Source organism: Sinocyclocheilus anshuiensis, unplaced genomic scaffold (genome assembly GCF_001515605.1).
Source record: "Sinocyclocheilus anshuiensis isolate Anshui unplaced genomic scaffold, SAMN03320099.WGS_v1.1 scaffold759, whole genome shotgun sequence".
NCBI lineage: Eukaryota > Metazoa > Chordata > Actinopteri > Cypriniformes > Cyprinidae > Sinocyclocheilus > Sinocyclocheilus anshuiensis.
This window is the reverse complement of record NW_015551052.1, coordinates 341558-360333: the sequence shown is the minus strand read 5'-3', so window position 1 is coordinate 360333 and position 18776 is coordinate 341558. Positions and strand designations below refer to the sequence as shown.

General features: G+C 36.5%; 2 protein-coding genes across 5 annotated transcripts in view; one reads left to right on the top strand and one right to left on the bottom strand.

Moving 5' to 3' along the window:
• The window catches only part of LOC107661946 (C-terminal-binding protein 1), a 20770-nt gene extending 12816 nt beyond the window's left edge, over positions 1–7954 (bottom strand). The window contains exons 1-2 of one of the 2 annotated variants that reach the window (XM_016451765.1): positions 7878–7932; positions 7652–7769 (exon numbers count right to left, since the gene is read on the bottom strand). In XM_016451765.1, coding sequence (XP_016307251.1) covers positions 7652–7655 — 4 coding nt within the window. In that variant the 5' untranslated portion in view covers positions 7656–7769; positions 7878–7932. Of the gene's footprint in view, positions 1–7651; positions 7770–7877 lie in introns of both variants that reach the window. The other variant, XM_016451764.1, reaches the window with a different exon arrangement.
• Positions 7955–11617: 3663 nt separating this feature from the next.
• maea (macrophage erythroblast attacher, E3 ubiquitin ligase) overlaps positions 11618–18776 on the top strand; it is a 10029-nt gene continuing 2870 nt past the window's right edge. Inside the window, exons 1-8 of one of the 3 annotated variants that reach the window (XM_016451758.1) lie at positions 11618–11736; positions 14715–14897; positions 14986–15189; positions 15256–15378; positions 15602–15678; positions 15822–15930; positions 16079–16212; positions 16423–16618. In XM_016451758.1, coding sequence (XP_016307244.1) covers positions 11668–11736; positions 14715–14897; positions 14986–15189; positions 15256–15378; positions 15602–15678; positions 15822–15930; positions 16079–16212; positions 16423–16618 — 1095 coding nt within the window. In that variant the 5' untranslated portion in view covers positions 11618–11667. Of the gene's footprint in view, positions 11737–11765; positions 11840–12061; positions 12333–14714; positions 14898–14985; positions 15190–15255; positions 15379–15601; positions 15679–15821; positions 15931–16078; positions 16213–16422; positions 16619–18776 lie in introns of those variants that run through there. The other 2 variants (XM_016451760.1, XM_016451759.1) reach the window with 2 other exon arrangements.

Genomic DNA, 18776 nt, shown 5'->3' with positions numbered 1-18776 from the left:
GTGAAAAAAAAAAAAAAAAAAAAAACAGTGAACTCTCCATGAAAGTCGAGACATTTTGGAGGCTTAAAAGCTGAAATGAGGTGCTCGAGTTTTTGTTAATGGCGCTTACTGTTCAAAAGTTCAGGGTAAATTAGTTTTGTTTGTTTTTTTTAATTAATACTTTTATTCAACAAGGACACATTAATTGTTCAAACATTACAATTTAATAACAATTACAATTTAATTTGGCACAAAAGATTTCCATTTCAAATAAACTCAAATAAACTTTCTATTTATCAAAGAATCCTGAAAGAAAATTGACCATGTTTTCCACAAATATTAAGCCGCACAATTGTGTTCAACACTGATGATAATAAGAAATTATTCTTGAGTTGCAAATCAGCATATTAGAACGATTTCTGAATTAACACTAGTCTCATTTTACAAGTAACATGATTAAAGGGATACTCCACCCCAAAATGAAAATTTTGTCATTAATCACTTACCTCCATGTCGTTCCAAACCCGTAAAAGCTTTGTTCGTCTTCAGAACACAATTTAAGATATTTTGGATGAAAACCGGGAGGCTTGTGACAGTGTAATTTACTTGGCAGTCAATGGGACAGTCACAAGCCTCCCAGTTTTCATCCAAAATATCTTAAATTGTGTTCCGAAGACAAACGAAGCTTTTACGGGTTTGGAACGACATGGGGGTAAGTGATTAATGACAAAATTTTCATTTTGGGGTAGAGTATCCCTTTAAGTCTTTAGGAGTGGGCGCAAAAGTCTTTAGGAGTGGGCGCAATGACTGTATCACGATAGCTATTTTTACTGGAAATTCAATGCATGTAGCATTACCATTTACCATATTTCAGATAATATTATTCATAACTACTCAAGGATAATTCTGGCATCGTGCAAAAAAAAGAAGAAAAAAAAAACAGCTTTATATTATGAAACACTTTAGTCAACCCCAAAACAGTAACACATTATGACTAAATGAGTGGTGTTGGAGGCTGCTGTAAATATATGCACATATACTCATCTACTGAATTCTGAACTAATGCAACAAGCCATGGAGCTGCTCGGCAACTGTAACCAACCATTACATCATCATTACTCTGGAAATGTGTGGCACAGCTCCTCAAAACTACACCGCTCCCATTAAAACCAACAAAGCTGTCTACACTGGAAGTAGCCGCCTATTTTACAAAATAGTTTTCTGCTCAGTGTGGGAATGAATTATTAATTACACCACACATAAATCGCAGTATACAGCTGAATCTCTACCAGTTGGCACAGTATATACAACCACATATTCGCTATATTTTCAAACAATTTTTATTTTAACATTTATCCTAGAATAAGATCTTGCCCCAAAGACTTCCACTGCAAGAGAACTACTACATGAAAATGTTTGCTTTTGATTTTAAAAACTTAGTAATCAGTCAAAATTATTTTCTGTGGCAATTAGAGATGCTGCCAATCAGCCTGATCAATTACTTTATATTTGCTATGCTGTGTTCTGAAGCTATATTTAATTATTCAATAATACTTATATTAGGGTGATAATTCACCCTAAATAAATAAATTTAAATGTAAACAAAATATTATGGAAAAATGCTATGGAAGTCCATCAACTTTTCTTCAAAATATCTTCATTTGTGTTCAACAGAAGAAAGAAATTCATACAGTTTGGAACTATCCCTTTAACATACAATTGTTACGATTTATTATTAATTTGTACTTTTTACGGACTCAAAGTCAGTAAACTCATTAATTAGTAAGAAAAAAAATAAAAAATAGATCAAGAATCATTTAAGAATCAGATCTTGAGGTGCCTAAAGATTCCCGTCACTAACATAAACTGTTAAAACACACTATTTAAATCCTATTCTCACATATTTAATGAATCGCGGAGTTTTCACAAAGCATTTGTAGGTTAACTCACACTACATCTAAATGCTGAAGGCTACATACTGTATGCTGAGTGACGTACTGTACTACATTTCTGCTATCTGCCAGGCCTCGACTACTCTATGTGAATAACAAGCCAGGCTGGGAACACAGACATACTGTATCTTGTGTGTGTGTGCTCCAGTGGAGAAGTCAGATGGATTGGCACTCAAGCAGAAGAGCCCCATTCTTTGTGAATTCATTAGCACTGGTCAGGACCTCAGGGGAGTGCTGGTTTTGGCAAGTGAAGCACACAGTATGCGTCACGTATGTGATCCGAGCTCTTTGGCCACATTGAATAAGCTGGCTAATCACTCCTGCGCCATAAAACGGCCACACATGCATTGATCCAAAAGGAATATTAATGGAAAATCCATGATTTGTTCAGGAAAAGTCAGGTTTGACTAGCTTTCGTCTAATCATTAAACCTAAAGTAACTAGTTTTATTACTTAATATAACATTCCAGACACCAGACGACAGAAAATGCTATCTAACGAGGTATAACACACCCTCAAATCTGTAATAACAATAATCGCCACACCACACAAACTTGCGGTACAACTTGTTCTCTAAAGCACTGTGATTAAGCAAGTCAAAATTGTCTTGAACTAACGTACATAAAGAGCTGCTCGATTTTGCTACTGCAAAATCCAAATAGGAATATATCTTCTCTAAAACCAACCAGGCATATTTCCTCCTTGTAAAACAGCGCAAGGACATAACAAGGTGAAAACCATCTCAACACCAGACCGCACATCCACCACAGTCAAATCAATTCTGAGCCACGGTAAGAGGACAGCTGGGAAAAGAGCCTGTCAGAGGACACAATCTATGATGAATGAGGAATATCGCAACTGGCACCGGTGAAAACCTCAAAAACCCATTGAAAAAGACAATGAAAGAGGGAAAAATAGAAGTGGGGAGAGGCAAAGAGCATAAGAAAGATGCCCCTGAGAAAGATTACGCTGCCTCAGACACACTGCTGCTGCCACCTCCCTGCCAGCACACACACACACTGCAGCGTGGCGAATGGGTAAACTCCCTCACATCGCCTATCTTCAAGGGAAGAGGGTGCATGGACAACATTTCCCTAAATAAATTCAGTGTGACTGAATGCATCCTATTAAACTTGGCTGCAAACGGGGAGTGCAGAAGCAAGAAAATTTCACTAAAACACCCACAGAGACCTAACAGTCCATCATTAGATCAAAGTCCATTAACAGATTGTATCTAAGGAATATCTAGATGGTGAATGGCAGAGAACAGGCAGTGATTCGATCAAGATTATGCTCTGTCTCAGAGTCTTGGCGCAGCTTGCGCTGTGATTCCAGTCGACCATGTTCTCAACAACAGACAACGTTCTACAGGATCCTAAGAAAGCACTCGACGTTCTGCTCAACTACACGCCAAACAGACACTAAAAACTAGGCATGCACCGAAATGAAAATTCTTGGCTGAAGCCGAATAAAATGAAACACTGGGCCGAAGGCCGAATACCGAATACCAAACATGGTTTTTCACATTTTTCCCCGATGTAGGCCTATTTTGCCATTGTTTTTTTCACCATTGCATTAAGTAAATTGCCAAAATGTGCTTTTTACTGTTTTGTCCTGCTTTTCAAATAAAAAATCAATTACAAAACAACAATTTAAAAATATTTACTTAACACTGACCTTTTTTTTTTCCATTCTAGCAGACATTATACCAACAAAGCACAATTTAACTTAAAATTAATAAGTTGCTGAGCAGAAAAGACTTCTTTTAAAACATTAGAATATATTACAGATGCCAATTTGAACACTATGTGTGAATGTTATAATAAATGTATTGATAGAGCTGTTGTAGGGTAGTTATTATTATCATTATTATTGTCTTACTTTTTTATTTTATTTTACAGAACGACAGAAAAAATTACAATACTAATATCATTTATGAATGTCGATGGAGTTGTTGCTTTTTCTCGGCTTTTATTTTGGCAGAAACCCGCAGGAAGATCTCAGTGCTTCTTTTTGTTGACAACAGCATGCAGCTTTATAAATGATTCTCATTAGAAATTTGGGAAGATGTTTGTCGCACGTATCACATTGTCACATGCCTTTAAAAAAATTCACAAAAATGTTACTGAGCAACTGATGAGTAACAGTTTCAGCGCAGATTTTCCTCGTGCTTTGGACTTTGAACCCTAGCGCCGCGAGCTCGTGCAGCGCTGTCAGAATACATACAATTCGTGCGTGCATTAGAAAATATAACATTCTGCAGCTTATTTACTAATCGTTTAAAGGTAATTTCGCGATTTCAATCATCTTACAGTAACCTAACCAACAGCATTAGCCACCTCTTCTTCTCATCGAAGACGTGATGCAGCACTAAACAGTCTCTCGCTGTCGGTGCTTCGTGCATGTAATGATTTCTGCGTCTTTCTCTGATAGTTTTAAATACGTTCACACTGCCGACATGTTTGCTGCATTAGTGTGTGCCTCTATTTGATCGCCTTAGTCATTGTTCGGTACATATTATTCGGCCTTTTCGCTTATTTGGCCGAACACCGAAAGAGATTTTTTTGCTATTTTCGGCCGAATAATTTCGGTTGCCGAATATTCGGTGCATCCCTACTAAAAACATGACCGAAGTAAACTGCACAGAGTCAATAAACAGATACATCTAAGACAGCTGACTAACAATGAAGGTAGACTAGAGTAACTAGACACCTACTTGGTTAGGGGACAATACTTTGAGGAAGTTGACATGTGGTGTAACATGCTAGATTTCCTCTAAAACTATAGCGTTTTTTTTTTTAACTCATTACACTATCATGACCTCATATTAATTTAGACTACATGGAACATTTGACATTTAAAAAAAAAATCATTACTCACACCACAGGACTTAATAGAATAGAATGGTATATATGATAAATAGAATGGTTAAAAACAGTGAAAACATTTATTTTTTTCGCACACTTCCTATTATATTCCTCCATATATTTTGTATAATTTTGACCTAAACTCTTGATGTTGAATTAAAAGTTTATGAACGCTATTTGTACTACACTTCAGATTGCCCATAAATACTGAGGATTTTTTTCATATCCAAATATTTATGAGAAATCATGTATTTATGAATTTATTCAAATATATATATAAGGCGTAACTTTGTAGGTATAAAATACAGGTAATATATAATGAATAAGCTGCAGTTTGACATTCAGTGATGTAAATCTCAAGCTCATTCGCAGTCCAATTAGATCTTTATATATTCATTTTCAATATATTTACAATATAATATTTTAAATATTAATCTTCAATCCTTTAAGTTAATAACGATATATACAGATTATACAGATATACATACACACACACATATGTGTATATATATGTATATATGTATATGTATATACAGTATATATATATATATATATATATAGTTGACAAATAGGCAGTAAAAAATGCTTATTTTGTAAAAATAAGATGAATTATTTTATTTATGTAGTGTGAAGTCTGATCTTTGTGAAAATATAAAGGGTCACTAACTTAATCAATTATTTCACTGCTTTTTTTTTTTACATTGTTACAGAACTGTACCATAAATTTGTCCTATGGTGTGACATAGCAAAAAATGCATACATTTATGTAGTGTGAAGTTTGATCTTTGAGAAAATATAAAGGGTCACTAACTTCGTCAGTTCTTTCACTGCTTTAAAAAAAAAAAAATTACTGAACTCTACCATAAATTTGTCCTATGGTGTTACATAGCAACAATTAAGAAAAAAAAACTCTTAATAATACATAAATAGCATGAGAGATTTATCTTCTTTGTTAGACACTTATTTTCATATAGTGCTATTTATTTAATATGTAATTATAATTAACATAATTTTTTACCCCATACCCCATGACAATTTCAAGACAAACTTTGACAAGAAGACAAATTTTGCTGTCATTTGTTCTAAACTGCTGAAAATTCTACCGTTTTAAGTTGAGTGGTATTTGTATGTCCCATATTACAATACTCAACTGTTTTTTTTTTGTTAAGATATTTTGAGACAAAAACAAATCTGTGGTTCTTTTATGTGTGTCACCCCATAGGACATCACGCCACACTAAAGGGACAGAAATGGTAGTTATTAAATTATTTCTATTTAATTTTGAACATATCAAAGGAGAAAGTTTAATTTTGATACAAACAACATCAACATGTTTTTTAAACAAAACAAAAAAAAAATTTCATCAACAAAAGTCAGTCTCTTAGTCAATCAGTATGTTACTGAAACTCTTCTAGCCCCCCGCTGCATGTGCGGCACAGCTAAATATGATTGATATTCAAACTATATTCATTAAGATGTGAATGAATTTTTTTTAACTATATGGCAACTCTTTTTAAGGCATCATTTTGATGCTATTTACTTTCTGCACCGTTCTCTTAGGATCTCCTCCCTTCTGTTAATTTTCTCTATATATTTCTGTGTCCTCTCTCTCTCAATTCTTTCTGTCTCAAAAACAAAGTATCACGTTTTATACTTATTTTCATGACACTTTATAACAGTACAAGTTTTCTGTAAAAACATCAGAAAACAGTTTAATTCATGTGGTTATTGCATTTAAGAACACTGAAAATGATCAAAAAAGAATTAAAAGGAGTTAAATAAATCTTATTTAATTATTTCAAAGCTTTTTAAAGAGACCTTGTCCTCTGGTGTGACATCTTTGTCCTGTGGTGTGACCGTACAGGCGTCACACCGGACCGGAGGACATTTTCTGTCACACCACAGGACGTTTCGGCCTTTTTCTGTCAATTAATGACCTTGCTATTCCGAGCTAACTTGTCATTAGCGGTTTGCAAGACACATTTGCATAATTTTCCATGATTATCTAGTTTAACATGCAGATTTTAATTTAAAAATATAATTTAGGGGTGTCGCACCAAAGGACAACAAAACGTAACACTTTTGTAGTGGTTCCAAAAAAAGTGAAATATTTGAGCAATTCTGAGACAAAAATGTAACGTGCACATGGGCTTCACAGGTGGCTTCAGCAACAGGACCATGACTGGGGTCCTACAACTAACTCAAGTTTTCTCTGGAGAAAACCCCTAAAATCAGGATATGGTGTCACACCAGAGGACATGGTTTTCAGAGACAAAATGTATCAAGGTCCTACGTTTTCAGAAATACATGGATGAAAAAAATTATTGCCATTTACTAAAATAGACACCTGTACAAATTTGCCGGAGGTATTTATTAAAATTTTTATGCTTTTTTTTTCCCATTTATAAAAGTTGTAATTTACTGAACCATGCTTGAGACAGTCACACCACAGGAACATTTTGAGATTTGCCTCAAAAATGTAAAAAAATCGAATAACACTGCAGCTTTTATAACAACCGGTCCATGTAGGACAAAGAAATGTTTAACCATTTACTGCATTTTAAATAACGACAATATTAATTATATTCATTTTTATCTTGTGGGACAGTGAAAATGCCATGTCACGCCAACAACCAATATATATATATATATATATATATAATTCACGTATTTAAATGCATGACTGGATGTGTTGCATCTCCACCACTAAATCCCTAAAAAAATCCCTAAACTTTTAAAGCTATTGTCGGGATTTTATTGACCATGTCCTCAGGAAACGCATTCCTATTATCACACCGCTAATTAAGGAATACTGATGAATATATAATATCAAGTAACTGTGAACGCACTTACTCATAGTACGTTAACCCGAATTCTGCCACGGTGTTGACAACTAAGTGCCCTTAAATGCAAGTGTGTTAGCTAAGAAAGCCAGCCCCTCCGAAGCCGCTCCACAGGCGCCTTCATCTGCCTGACAGAAATAAGAAGAGCATGTGAAAACAGGGCTCTATCAGCGCGGTTTGGCCTCTACTGACAAGCACACACCCAGCTCAAAGAGAAAAACAAAACAATCACAAACCTTGCATCACCCGCTTTGAAGACTAAAGTGCCTGAATGTGACCGGGATTCTGGTAAAACATGCAACGAAAATGTGACCAATCAGAGCCGTGTGACCGGTGAGGCAGCCAATCAGCGCAGGCTACGCTTGGACGGGAGCCAATCATATCAAGGCTCATTGCTCCAGCGGACGCAGAGGGGTGGGGGAGGGTCCAGGAAGCAGAAATGTGAGCGCGATGTGGGCTGAGAGTGAGGGGGGATGGTTAGGGAGGGGAAAATAACTTTTTATAAAATAGCGCTGAAATCCATGATTCTTGAGACAGGCAAAACACGACCCCCACCCTCCATTAGTTTATAAAATAGCAACATTTCTACTTTGAAATAATTTACTGAAGATCACTACATTATTCTGTTGATAAAGACATTATTAAAGGGACAGTGCACTCAAGAAGATATCTTTCAGAAATGGGTAATCAAACAGTTGCTGGTCCCCATTGACTTCTATAGTCTGTAAAAACGACAAACACACAAAAACATGAATATCAATGGTGACCAGAAACAATCTGATTACATTCTACACATTTTTCATATATATTCTTTTGTGTTCAGCAGAAGAAAAAACTGGATGAGGAGGCCTAAATGAATTTCCATTTTGGGTGAACTATAAATTTAACTTATAGTTAAAAATTAAATCTGTTTATAATATTACTACTTGTACTTCTTGTATGCACATATCTTGTCAAATATTTTAAAAATCTGAAAAACCAAAGCCATGCTTTTTCTTGAAATGCTTTATGTCTTGAAAGCTGCTATGAGGTCAGTAGGTTCACACACACTCCTGGTGAGTTTTTATAGTTTTTAATAATTTTTAATGCATAGATTTGCACCTATACATGCTTATATTTTCTGTGTCAAAAATTTTTTTTTCTTGTGACATGTTTTGTTGTTTGTTTTGTATTTAGGAATAGAATCAGTGAAGTGTTTCAGCTTGATATGTTTGTTCTCACACCAACATTCAAATATTTAGCTGAATATTTAAAAGATGTAAACTTCAAATTAATCTGCAGTTTGGTTGTGCTACAAAGTACAAACCATAATATTTTATATAATTGTATTACAGAGCCCATGGTAATCATTTGCTGCTATCATATACTTGGTCATCTGAGACCACAATCTTACACTATAAGAAATATTTAAAGGGATACTGCACCCAAAAAGTGCTAAGATGGATATTTAAAGGGATACCAAGATGTATATAACCTTCTTTCTTCAGATGAACACAAATGTTTTTTAGAAAAATAATCCATCTCTGCGAGTGCATATAATGCAAGTGAACAGTAACCTTAAGCATATTAGTATTTGTTTCACACACACCTAGTTTCGCTTCAGAAGACTTTGATTCATCCACTGGGGGTCAAATGGATTACCGTCCTGATCGCTTTGTGTGACTTTTGAGCATCAACTTTTGAGTTATTATCCCTTTGCATTATATGCACTCATAGAGATATAGTAAATGAAAAGAAAATTCCCATTTTTGGTGGAGTATCCTATTGTAGGCTTATTTATTGTGGTAAATTTTGTCTAACTTCTAGATTTTATAATAGATAATCTGTTAAGGGAATAGATTTTCCCCTATTGTTAAATATGCAGGCTGTTGTTTTTCATAATGCTATATAGATTAATTTAAATAATGTTATTTTTTAGCAACATCATATGACCCCTTTAATAAAGTCATTATTAGCCTGCAATGATCAATAGGCTAGACTTATTATAACATGCTAAGAACTACGGTACATTTTCATAAGAGCAAGTACAAGTCAGAATGGAGAGCCATGTATAAAATGGGTTCTAATGATGAGTGATAGAAAAACCTTCAAAATGTCTTCAAATATTCTAAGAGATGGCATAGATTAAATAATTAAGAGCCTGAGATGAAAAGAAGAGAAAACATAATCTTGCACCAGCACTAACATAGATTAAACTACTTATGACCACCTTTGCTAGAATCTATCACGTTTTATTGTAGGCTTATTTATTGTGATAAATTGTGTCTAACTTCTTGTAAAATTTATGATAGATAATCTGTTAAAGGAATAGATTTTTCCCTTTAGATTTATATTACAACTGTGGGATGTTGTAGCTATTGTTTCTAAATGTGTAGGCTGTTGTTTTTCATAACAAATGCTATTTAGATTGATAAAAAAAATCATTATTGGCCTGGTAATGATTAATAGAATAGCCTTATTATAACAAATTCTACAGTTAAGAACTATGGCACATTTGAATAAGAGCAAGTGCAAGTCAGAATCAAGAGCCATGTGTAAAATGGGTTCTAATGATGAGTGGTGGAAAAACCTGGTCTTCACATATTCCTAGAGATGGCATAGATTAAATATTAAGAGCCTGATGAACTGTTAAGGAGTAAGAAATAAACAATATCAATATAAGAAAACGTAAAGTTAGCTTGACTTCCCATGGCATGTTGAATTAGAACATTCTTTCAAACTATATAGTCTATAAGTGCCTAAATAATCTAATATACATTATATATCCTATTAGGGCTGCACGATAAATCGCATGCGATATTTAACGCGCAGATAAATCGCATGCGATATTTAATGTGCATCTTGTCAGTAAAGCCATTCTGTAATCAGCGGTAAATCTCCATCACATGCGGGCTTTCACATGGAGAAGCATTTACTACACAGAGCCGTTGTTCACTGACAAGCTGCGCAAAACATGCTCAAAATATGATCGTTGTTTTGCGCAGCTTGTCAGTGAACAACGGCTCTGTGTAGTAAATGCTGCTCCATGTGAAAGCGCACAAGGTGAGGAGATTTAACACTGATTACAGAACCGGCTTTACTGACAAGATGCGCATTAAATATCGAATGCGATTTATCGTGCAGCCCTATATCCTATGTATACAAGTAATTGTTAACTAGGCTGTTACTTTATTGCACTTATGTTATCAACCATCTTTGCATGTGGATGATAGCACAAAAGACCATTTTACACAAATAAATAAGCAAACAAATAAACAAATAAAAAGGGGTCATATGATGCGATTTCAATTTTTCCTTTCTCTTTGGAGTGTTACAAGCTCTTGGTGCATAAAGAAGATCTGTAAAGTTGCAAAAACTAAAGTCTCAAATCCAAAGAGATATTCTTTATAAAAGTTAAGAGTCAGCCACGCCTACCTAAAACGGCTCGTTCCAACACGCCCCCACATGTCTACGTCACGATGTGGGAAGATTTGCATAACGCAGCCCAAATGTTCACGCAAAGAAAGAAGGCGTAACTTTTATTCTCGCTTTAGTATTGTTGTTGCCGCGGCCATGTTGTGGATACGCTGTGTGCTTCGTTGTGAAAGCGAAACTACTTTGTTTGTGGAAAATAATGTGTTTTTTGAACCTTAAACCGCATAAACACATTTCATTACACCAAATACACAAAATAATGTTCTTTTTAGCAACATCATATGACCTCTTTAAACTAGACTCCCCTAAAACAGTTCACACCAAAACTACGCCCTTATGTCTGTATCACTTATATCTGTAGCCATTTGAAATTAAAGGCCTTTTAATCACGAAAATGCTACATAACATACATGTCGCATTAGCGGTTGTTTTTAATTTAAAGATTGCATATTTTCAAGCAAAAACAAAACAGACTAGCTTTGTGAAGATTCTGAACCGCACCGTCACACTAGGAGGCGGTATGGAGCAGTCTAGCTTCATTGCCGCATGAAGACCAAAGCCGAGAAGAAGACGAACAAACGCTCCATTAGCTTGTAGTTTCCCCAAAGCAAGATGGCGGTGCAGGAGACAGCAGCTCAACTCTCTATGGCCCTAAAGGTGCAGGAATACCCAACTTTAAAGGTCTGTCAAGCCTTTCTTCTCCATACTCTAAACGTGCAGGCGAGCAGATCCCGTCTGCGTTATATAACCGTCAGTCTAACGGAAACGATCGATCCGATGGAAAGTAAGTTATGTGACTGCATTTAGACAGTTAACTGGTTAGCTCTAGGGCTAGATAACTTAGCAAAACAAGTCTCACACAAACAGATCTTACCGAGGTGATCGCAAACTGTCGAGCAGTGAGTGACATCGGCTGTACAGTTATATATCGACGGATATATAAATGAGAGCAATAAAGACGAATAATGTCAGTCTGATGCCTGTCACCCTTGCGTTCCGACAGTCTTATTTTATTAGGCGCTGTTTTATCCCATCACAGGTTTGTCCACTAGTGTAACCAGCGAGCAATGCAGTTGAAGGCAGATTGACGAGAACCGTTCACGACGCGGATAGTAGTAACACGCTACTTTATAATCGAGTACTGGTCAGTCTCGTGTATGCGTTTGATTTCGATTTGAACGCTGTCTTCTCTGAGGCTATGATCCAGACAGCATGATTTCCGTGTGTCTGGATAAATGCTGGAGGAACACACACACGCCAATGGTGACCAGAGCTCGGTATGCATGCGATTTGTGCACTATATTAGGATGATATTGCATCATGTTGTGTTGATCAGTGGCAGCTGTTAGCACGTTTATAGCTCAGGTGTGGGTTCTCGATGAGGGGCTTATTATTTAATGGTTGGCTTACAGCACCTTTGTTCTCTGCGTCACAGATTTTTCCCGATTGATAGCGTCGATTTGGATGAATGCTCACGTGAATCGATTGATGATCAGTTGAATGCCTTGTAACCCGATTAGCTCATGGATCTCCTGTAAAATGACACCTGTTTATGTACACGCACACTGAATGTCAATAATATATGGTCTTCACTGCTGTCAAGGGCATGTTGCATCTGAGCTTGTCTTGCAGCTTTGGGAATGATTTCCAGTACCTTCTTGATCACTGCATCATGATCTAAACATATGAACTAGGCACTATATTCTTTTTGTGCAAAATCTATTATGGAATTATAAATAAAATGTAAATGTGTGGGCCAGTTCTTTTTTGTTTTTGGAAGGCACTGATTCTTGTAATATTTTAGAGAGTCATAAATCATTAAAATGGGCACTTATTTATACAAGCAAATTAGTGTACAGCTGTAAAGCAATACATTTTTCTTTTTGACAGTCAGGTTTTGACATTTGTACGGTTAAGTTATGTGTATAGGCATAGATAGATGAACAGTAGTTTATCTTCTATTGTTTGATAATGAAAGACATCAATATCTTAAAATTGAAATGAAATATTTGATACGGTATGATTTGGTTTGGCTTAGTTGTCTGCTCATTTATGCATCAGTGCTTTTTTCAATCGTTTGCATGTATTCTGGCTCGCATTCACTTCTCGCTGCCAAATTAGGTTGCACCTTGTAATCCAATAAAGGTTAAAGCTGCAATAATAGCATTGACTGATGTAGAGTGTTTATCTACTCTAAAACAGCTGTACATGAATAGAGCATTGCAAATGTTGATACTACTTATCTGCCCTGGTTGCAAGGTGACAGATGGCCTGATCAAAATAAACTGGCGGATGCTGAGAGATAAGATTGAAGGTTTATGCATCTCTGCCTCTTCCACAGCTTCTTCTACATGGCCCAATGATCATGTCCACCTTTATGACCTTTTCTCTCAAATGGACAGCTGAAAGAACACAATGCACCATTGTTAGACATCTGGAACTAACTACTTAATGTATTAATGTCATACTTTATTTACTTGTGCCATGTGGAAGATAAAAACTAATTGGGGAATCTTCAAAATTAAACCTTTTTTAGTCAAGAATATTTGCTTACTGCCAAACAGATATATATATATATAAACACGAAATAAATTAATAATTAAGTAATTGTAACAATGAGATTGAACTAGTGACTGTTCCTTTACTTTTTCATTTATACTGAATGCTTAAAGGCATAGTTCACTGAAAAATTAAAATTCTGTTATTATTTACTCACCCTTATGTCATTCTGAACTCATAAGACTTTTGATTGTCTTCAAAACACAAATTAAGATATTTTTAATATTCAATAGGTTAAGACAACCAAAACTTTCATGCATTAAAAAGTACCAAAAGATATGGTAAAAGTAATCCATATGAATCTAGCAGTCTTCTGAATAGACACAATCACTTGATATGATTCACAGATTTCATTTAGGCCTGTATTCACATATAAACATTGATTAATGCACATATATGGAGCAAATCAAATATGATCATTGGAGGCTCAGCTGTACTTGCTTGACACGCAAGAACAAACCTCATTGGTTCTCATGCATCACGTAAGTACAAGAAAAAGTGTTAGAATTTTTATCATATGTTAATGTAAAAAAAATCTTGCGTAATATAACTTGTGTTTGGTGGTTTTTATTGTATTTGTTATACTTGTATTTTTTTTTTTTATTATTGTTTTTGCCATGAAAATAGCCTAAGATGCTGACATGGCATTAAATAAAAATATACTGCTACTCAAGCAAGTACATGTTTACCATATTTCATGAGCTCTATGTATTGCCATTGATCACTGTTTATACGTGAATAATCTGTTTATCATTTAACATGATCATGTCTCTTCAGAAAACTTGAATGAAACTGCTCAGTTCACTTTTTGAAAGTTTTGGATGAATGCACTTTTTGTGAAGGGATGGAAATCTCTGGTTTCATTAAAAATATTTTCATTCATGTTTCGAAGATGAACAAAAGTCTTAAGAGTTTGGAACGACATGAGAGGGAGTAAATGACAGAATTTTTATTTTTGGGTGAACTGTCAGTAATGATTCCCTCACGAGAGAATGTAATGATGGATGAAGTGCTTTGTGAACCCACACCATGAAGAACGATATTACTGAGCTTACCGAAAACTGTGCCTGGTAATGAAATGCAGTTGTTTATCTCAACAGGTTCCTTATGAAACCTTGAACAAGCGCTTCCGAGCAGCTCAAAAGAATATAGACCGGGAGACCAGTCACGTGACGATGGTGGTGGCAGAGCTGGAGAAAACACTCAGTAGCTTTCCAGTGGTGGATACCGTAGTCTCTCTCCTGGATGGAGTGGTTGAGAAGCTCAGCGCCCTCAAGAGAAAGGTATGCTGAGGCATCATGTTGAATAGATTCAATTTGACTGCATTTGTACCATTTACGCTAAAGAGTGAAATGGTTTCATATCTGATAGGCAGCTGAGTCTATCCAAGCAGAAGATGAGAGCGCCAAGTTATGTAAGCGGCGCATAGAGCACCTGAAGGAACATAGCAGTGATCAGCCAGCCAGTGTTAATGTTTGGAAGAAGAAGCGCATGGACCGCATGATGGTGGAGCACTTACTACGCTGTGGCTACTACAACACCGCAGTCAAGCTAGCCAGACAAAGCGGGATTGAGGTGCGTCTCCACTTTTTCTGTGCAGCGAGCAAGATGCGTTTCTCATATGATGTTTTGTCTTTGTAGGATTTGGTCAACATAGAAATGTTTCTTACTGCAAAAGAAGTTGAAGAATCTCTCGAGCATCAGGAAACGGCTACCTGTCTGGCTTGGTGCCACGATAACAAGTCTCGCTTACGGAAAATGAAAGTAAGAAACTGGGTTCAACTGGGTTTGTTTTTCTCTCACTTGCTGTTTTCAAATATGTACTGGTGTTTTAACTGTCATTATGGAGCCACATTGTGGTTATATTTCTTGCAGGCTGGGTTTTCATTGGCTTACGTTTCATTTTTCATTTTGTCATTGCCTGAAAACGATGCAGTTTAAAAGGTAAAGTTTATTCCGTTTTGTTGAAATATGTCCCTGTTTCCAGAGCTGTTTGGAGTTCAGTTTAAGGATCCAGGAATTTATTGAACTCATTCGACAAAACAAACGGATGGACGCAGTAAGGTATGAGATGTTTTTTTTTTTTAATGCTAGGTCTTCATGGCTGGACATGACATGACTGTGATTCCAAGTTTCTCTGAATTACTTAAATTTATTGTTAAACAAATCATAGTTGGTGTTATTAAATCAAAATGAATGTCCTTTAGACATGCACGCAAACACTTCAGCCAAGCAGAAGGAGGGCAATTGGACGAGGTACGGCAAGTGATGGGCATGCTGGCGTTTCCCTCAGACACGCACATTTCACCGTATAAGGTAAATTGCCTTTCTGTTTCTATATTATCTGAAATGTGTCTACCACTCCAAGGAACTGTTTTGATATTGATCATTAATTGTTTCTGAATATGCCATTGTAGCAGGTACAAGTTCAGTGGTCCGTAACATTTCTTGTCTTTTCTCCCAGGATCTTTTGGATCCAGCTCGCTGGAAAATGTTGATCCAGCAGTTCAGATATGACAACTACAGATTACACCAGCTGGGGAACAACTCCGTGTTTACCATTACCCTGCAGGCAGGGCTGTCTGCCATCAAAACCCCGTATCCTCTCTGCAGAAAAACATTCACCATCCTTAGGGTTTTCAGTTTGCATGTCCAGCCAGATCATTTATGAAACTCAGGATTTTGAGTAATATTGGGCGATTTCAACATACAGTGACGATAGAAACAAGGGTCATTATTTTAAATGACTGTTAATGGTTCTTAAATCAAGTTGTTGAGTAGTTGTTAACTTTAATTCCAAGTTTACAGGCAGTGTTACAAAGACGATGGCACTTCCAAAAACCCAGACTGTCCTGTCTGCAGTAAGTCGCTGAACAAATTGGCTCAACCTCTTCCCATGGCCCACTGTGCAAACTCAAGGCTGGTGTGCAAAATCTCTGGCGAGGTCATGAATGAGAACAACCCACCCATGATGCTGCCTAATGGCTATGTTTATGGATACAATGTGAGTTTTGAAGCTAGTTTTGTGTTCTGCTCTTCAGTACTCTGTTTATAAAGTGCCTTGCGAAAGTATTCATACCCCTTCATTTTTTTTTTTCACGTTTTGTTATGTTGCTGCCTTATGTTAAACTGCTTTAAATTACTTTTTTTCCACATCAATCTACACTCCATACACCATATTGACAAAGGAAAAACAGAATTGTCACAACTTTGTAAATTTATAAAAAAATAAAAAAAAACTGAAATGAGTACATTGCATAAGTATTCATACCCTTTCCTGTTGGAAGGTAAACCTTCTGCTCAGTCTGAGGTTATGAATGCTCTGGACTGGGTTTTCATTAAGGCTATCTCAATATTTTGGTGCATTGTGCTGTTCTTCTACTCTGATGAGTCCCTCAGTCCCTGCTGCTGAAAAAACAGCCCCACAGCATGAGGCTGCTTACCAGCACACTTTACTTTTGGGATGCTACTCTGCAGGTGATGAGCAGAGCTGCTTACCTTCAAACATTATGCTTAGAATTGAGGTTCATCAGACCAGAGAATCTTGTTTCTCACAGTCTGAGGATCCTCTAGGTGCTTATATGCAAATTCCAAGTGTGTTTTCATGTGTCTTCACTGAAGAGAGGATTGAGTCTTGCCACAATGCCATAAAGCACAGATTGGAGGAGTGTTGCAGTTATGTTTGTCCTTCTGTAGGTTTCTCCTGTCTCCACATATGAACATGGAGCTCAACTAGAGTGACCATCAGGTTCTTGGTCACCAGACTAGACAAAGCCCTTCTCCATCAGTTGCTCAGTTTGGCCAGGAGGCCAGCTCTAGGAAGAGTCCTGGTTGTTTTAAACTTCTTCCATTAAGGGTAACAGAGACTACATGCTTCTGTGAACCTTCAATGCAGCAGAATTTTTTTTGAACTCTCCCTCAGATGTGTGACTTGACGCAAACCTGTGCGTTCTGAGCTCTACATGCAGTTCTTTTGACCTCAGGGCTTGGTTTTTGCTCTGATATGCATTTTCACCTGTTAGACCTTTTATTAAAGGGTTACTCCAACCCAAAATGAAAATTTTGTCATTAATTACTCACCCTCATGTCGTTCCAAACCCGTAAGACCTCCGTTCATCTTCGGAACACAAATTAAGATATTTTTGATGCATTCCGAGAGCTGTCTGACCCTCCCATAGACAGCAACGTAAGTAACACAATCAAGGTCCAGAAACATAGCAAGGAGATCGGTAAAATAATCCATGTGACATCAGGGGTTCAACCGTAATTTTACGAAGCCACGAGAATACTTTTACTACGCAAAGAAAACAAAAATAACAACTTTATTCAGCGCGTCACCGTAACGCCATTTTGGAGAGTATCCACTGAATGTAAACAGCGTATCTGTGTCAGCCGCACCACACGGATATGTTGTTTTCATTCAAATCAAAGCGTAAATAAATGTAGAAAACGTATCCATGGAGGACATGGAGGAGACGAATTGTTGAATAAAGTCGTTATTTTAGTTTTCTTTGCGTACTAAAAGTATTCTCGTAGCTTCGTAAAATTACGGTCAAACCCCTGATGTCACATGGATTATTTTACCGATCTCCTTGTTATGTTTCTGGACGTTGATCGTGTTACTTACATTGCTGTCTATGGGAGGGTCAGAGAGCTGTCAGAATGCTACATTTCTGGACCTTGATCGTGTAAGGACCCTTGCTGTCTATGGGAGGGTCAGAGAGCTCTCAGATTCCATCAACAATATCTTAATTTGTGTTCTGAAGATGAACGGAGGTCTTACTGGTTTGGAACGACATGAGGGTGAGTAATTAATGACAAAATGTAAATTTTGGGGAGGAGTAACCCTTTTAAGACGTGTGTGCCTTTCCAAATCATACCCATTCAATTGAATTTGCCACAGGTTAACTTCACTCGCAATGTAGTAACATCTACAAGCAATATGAATGCTCCTGAGCTAAATTTCAACTGTCCCAGATAAGGGTTATGCAATGGAATCATTTAAGTTTTTTTTTTTAATATATATAAATTTGCAAAGATGTTAAAAACCAGTTTTTTGCTTTGCCATTATGGTGTATGGAGTGAAGAATGATGTGGGGAAAAAAGTAATTTAAAGCAGTTTAACATAAGGCAGCAACATAACAAAACATGAAAAAAATGAA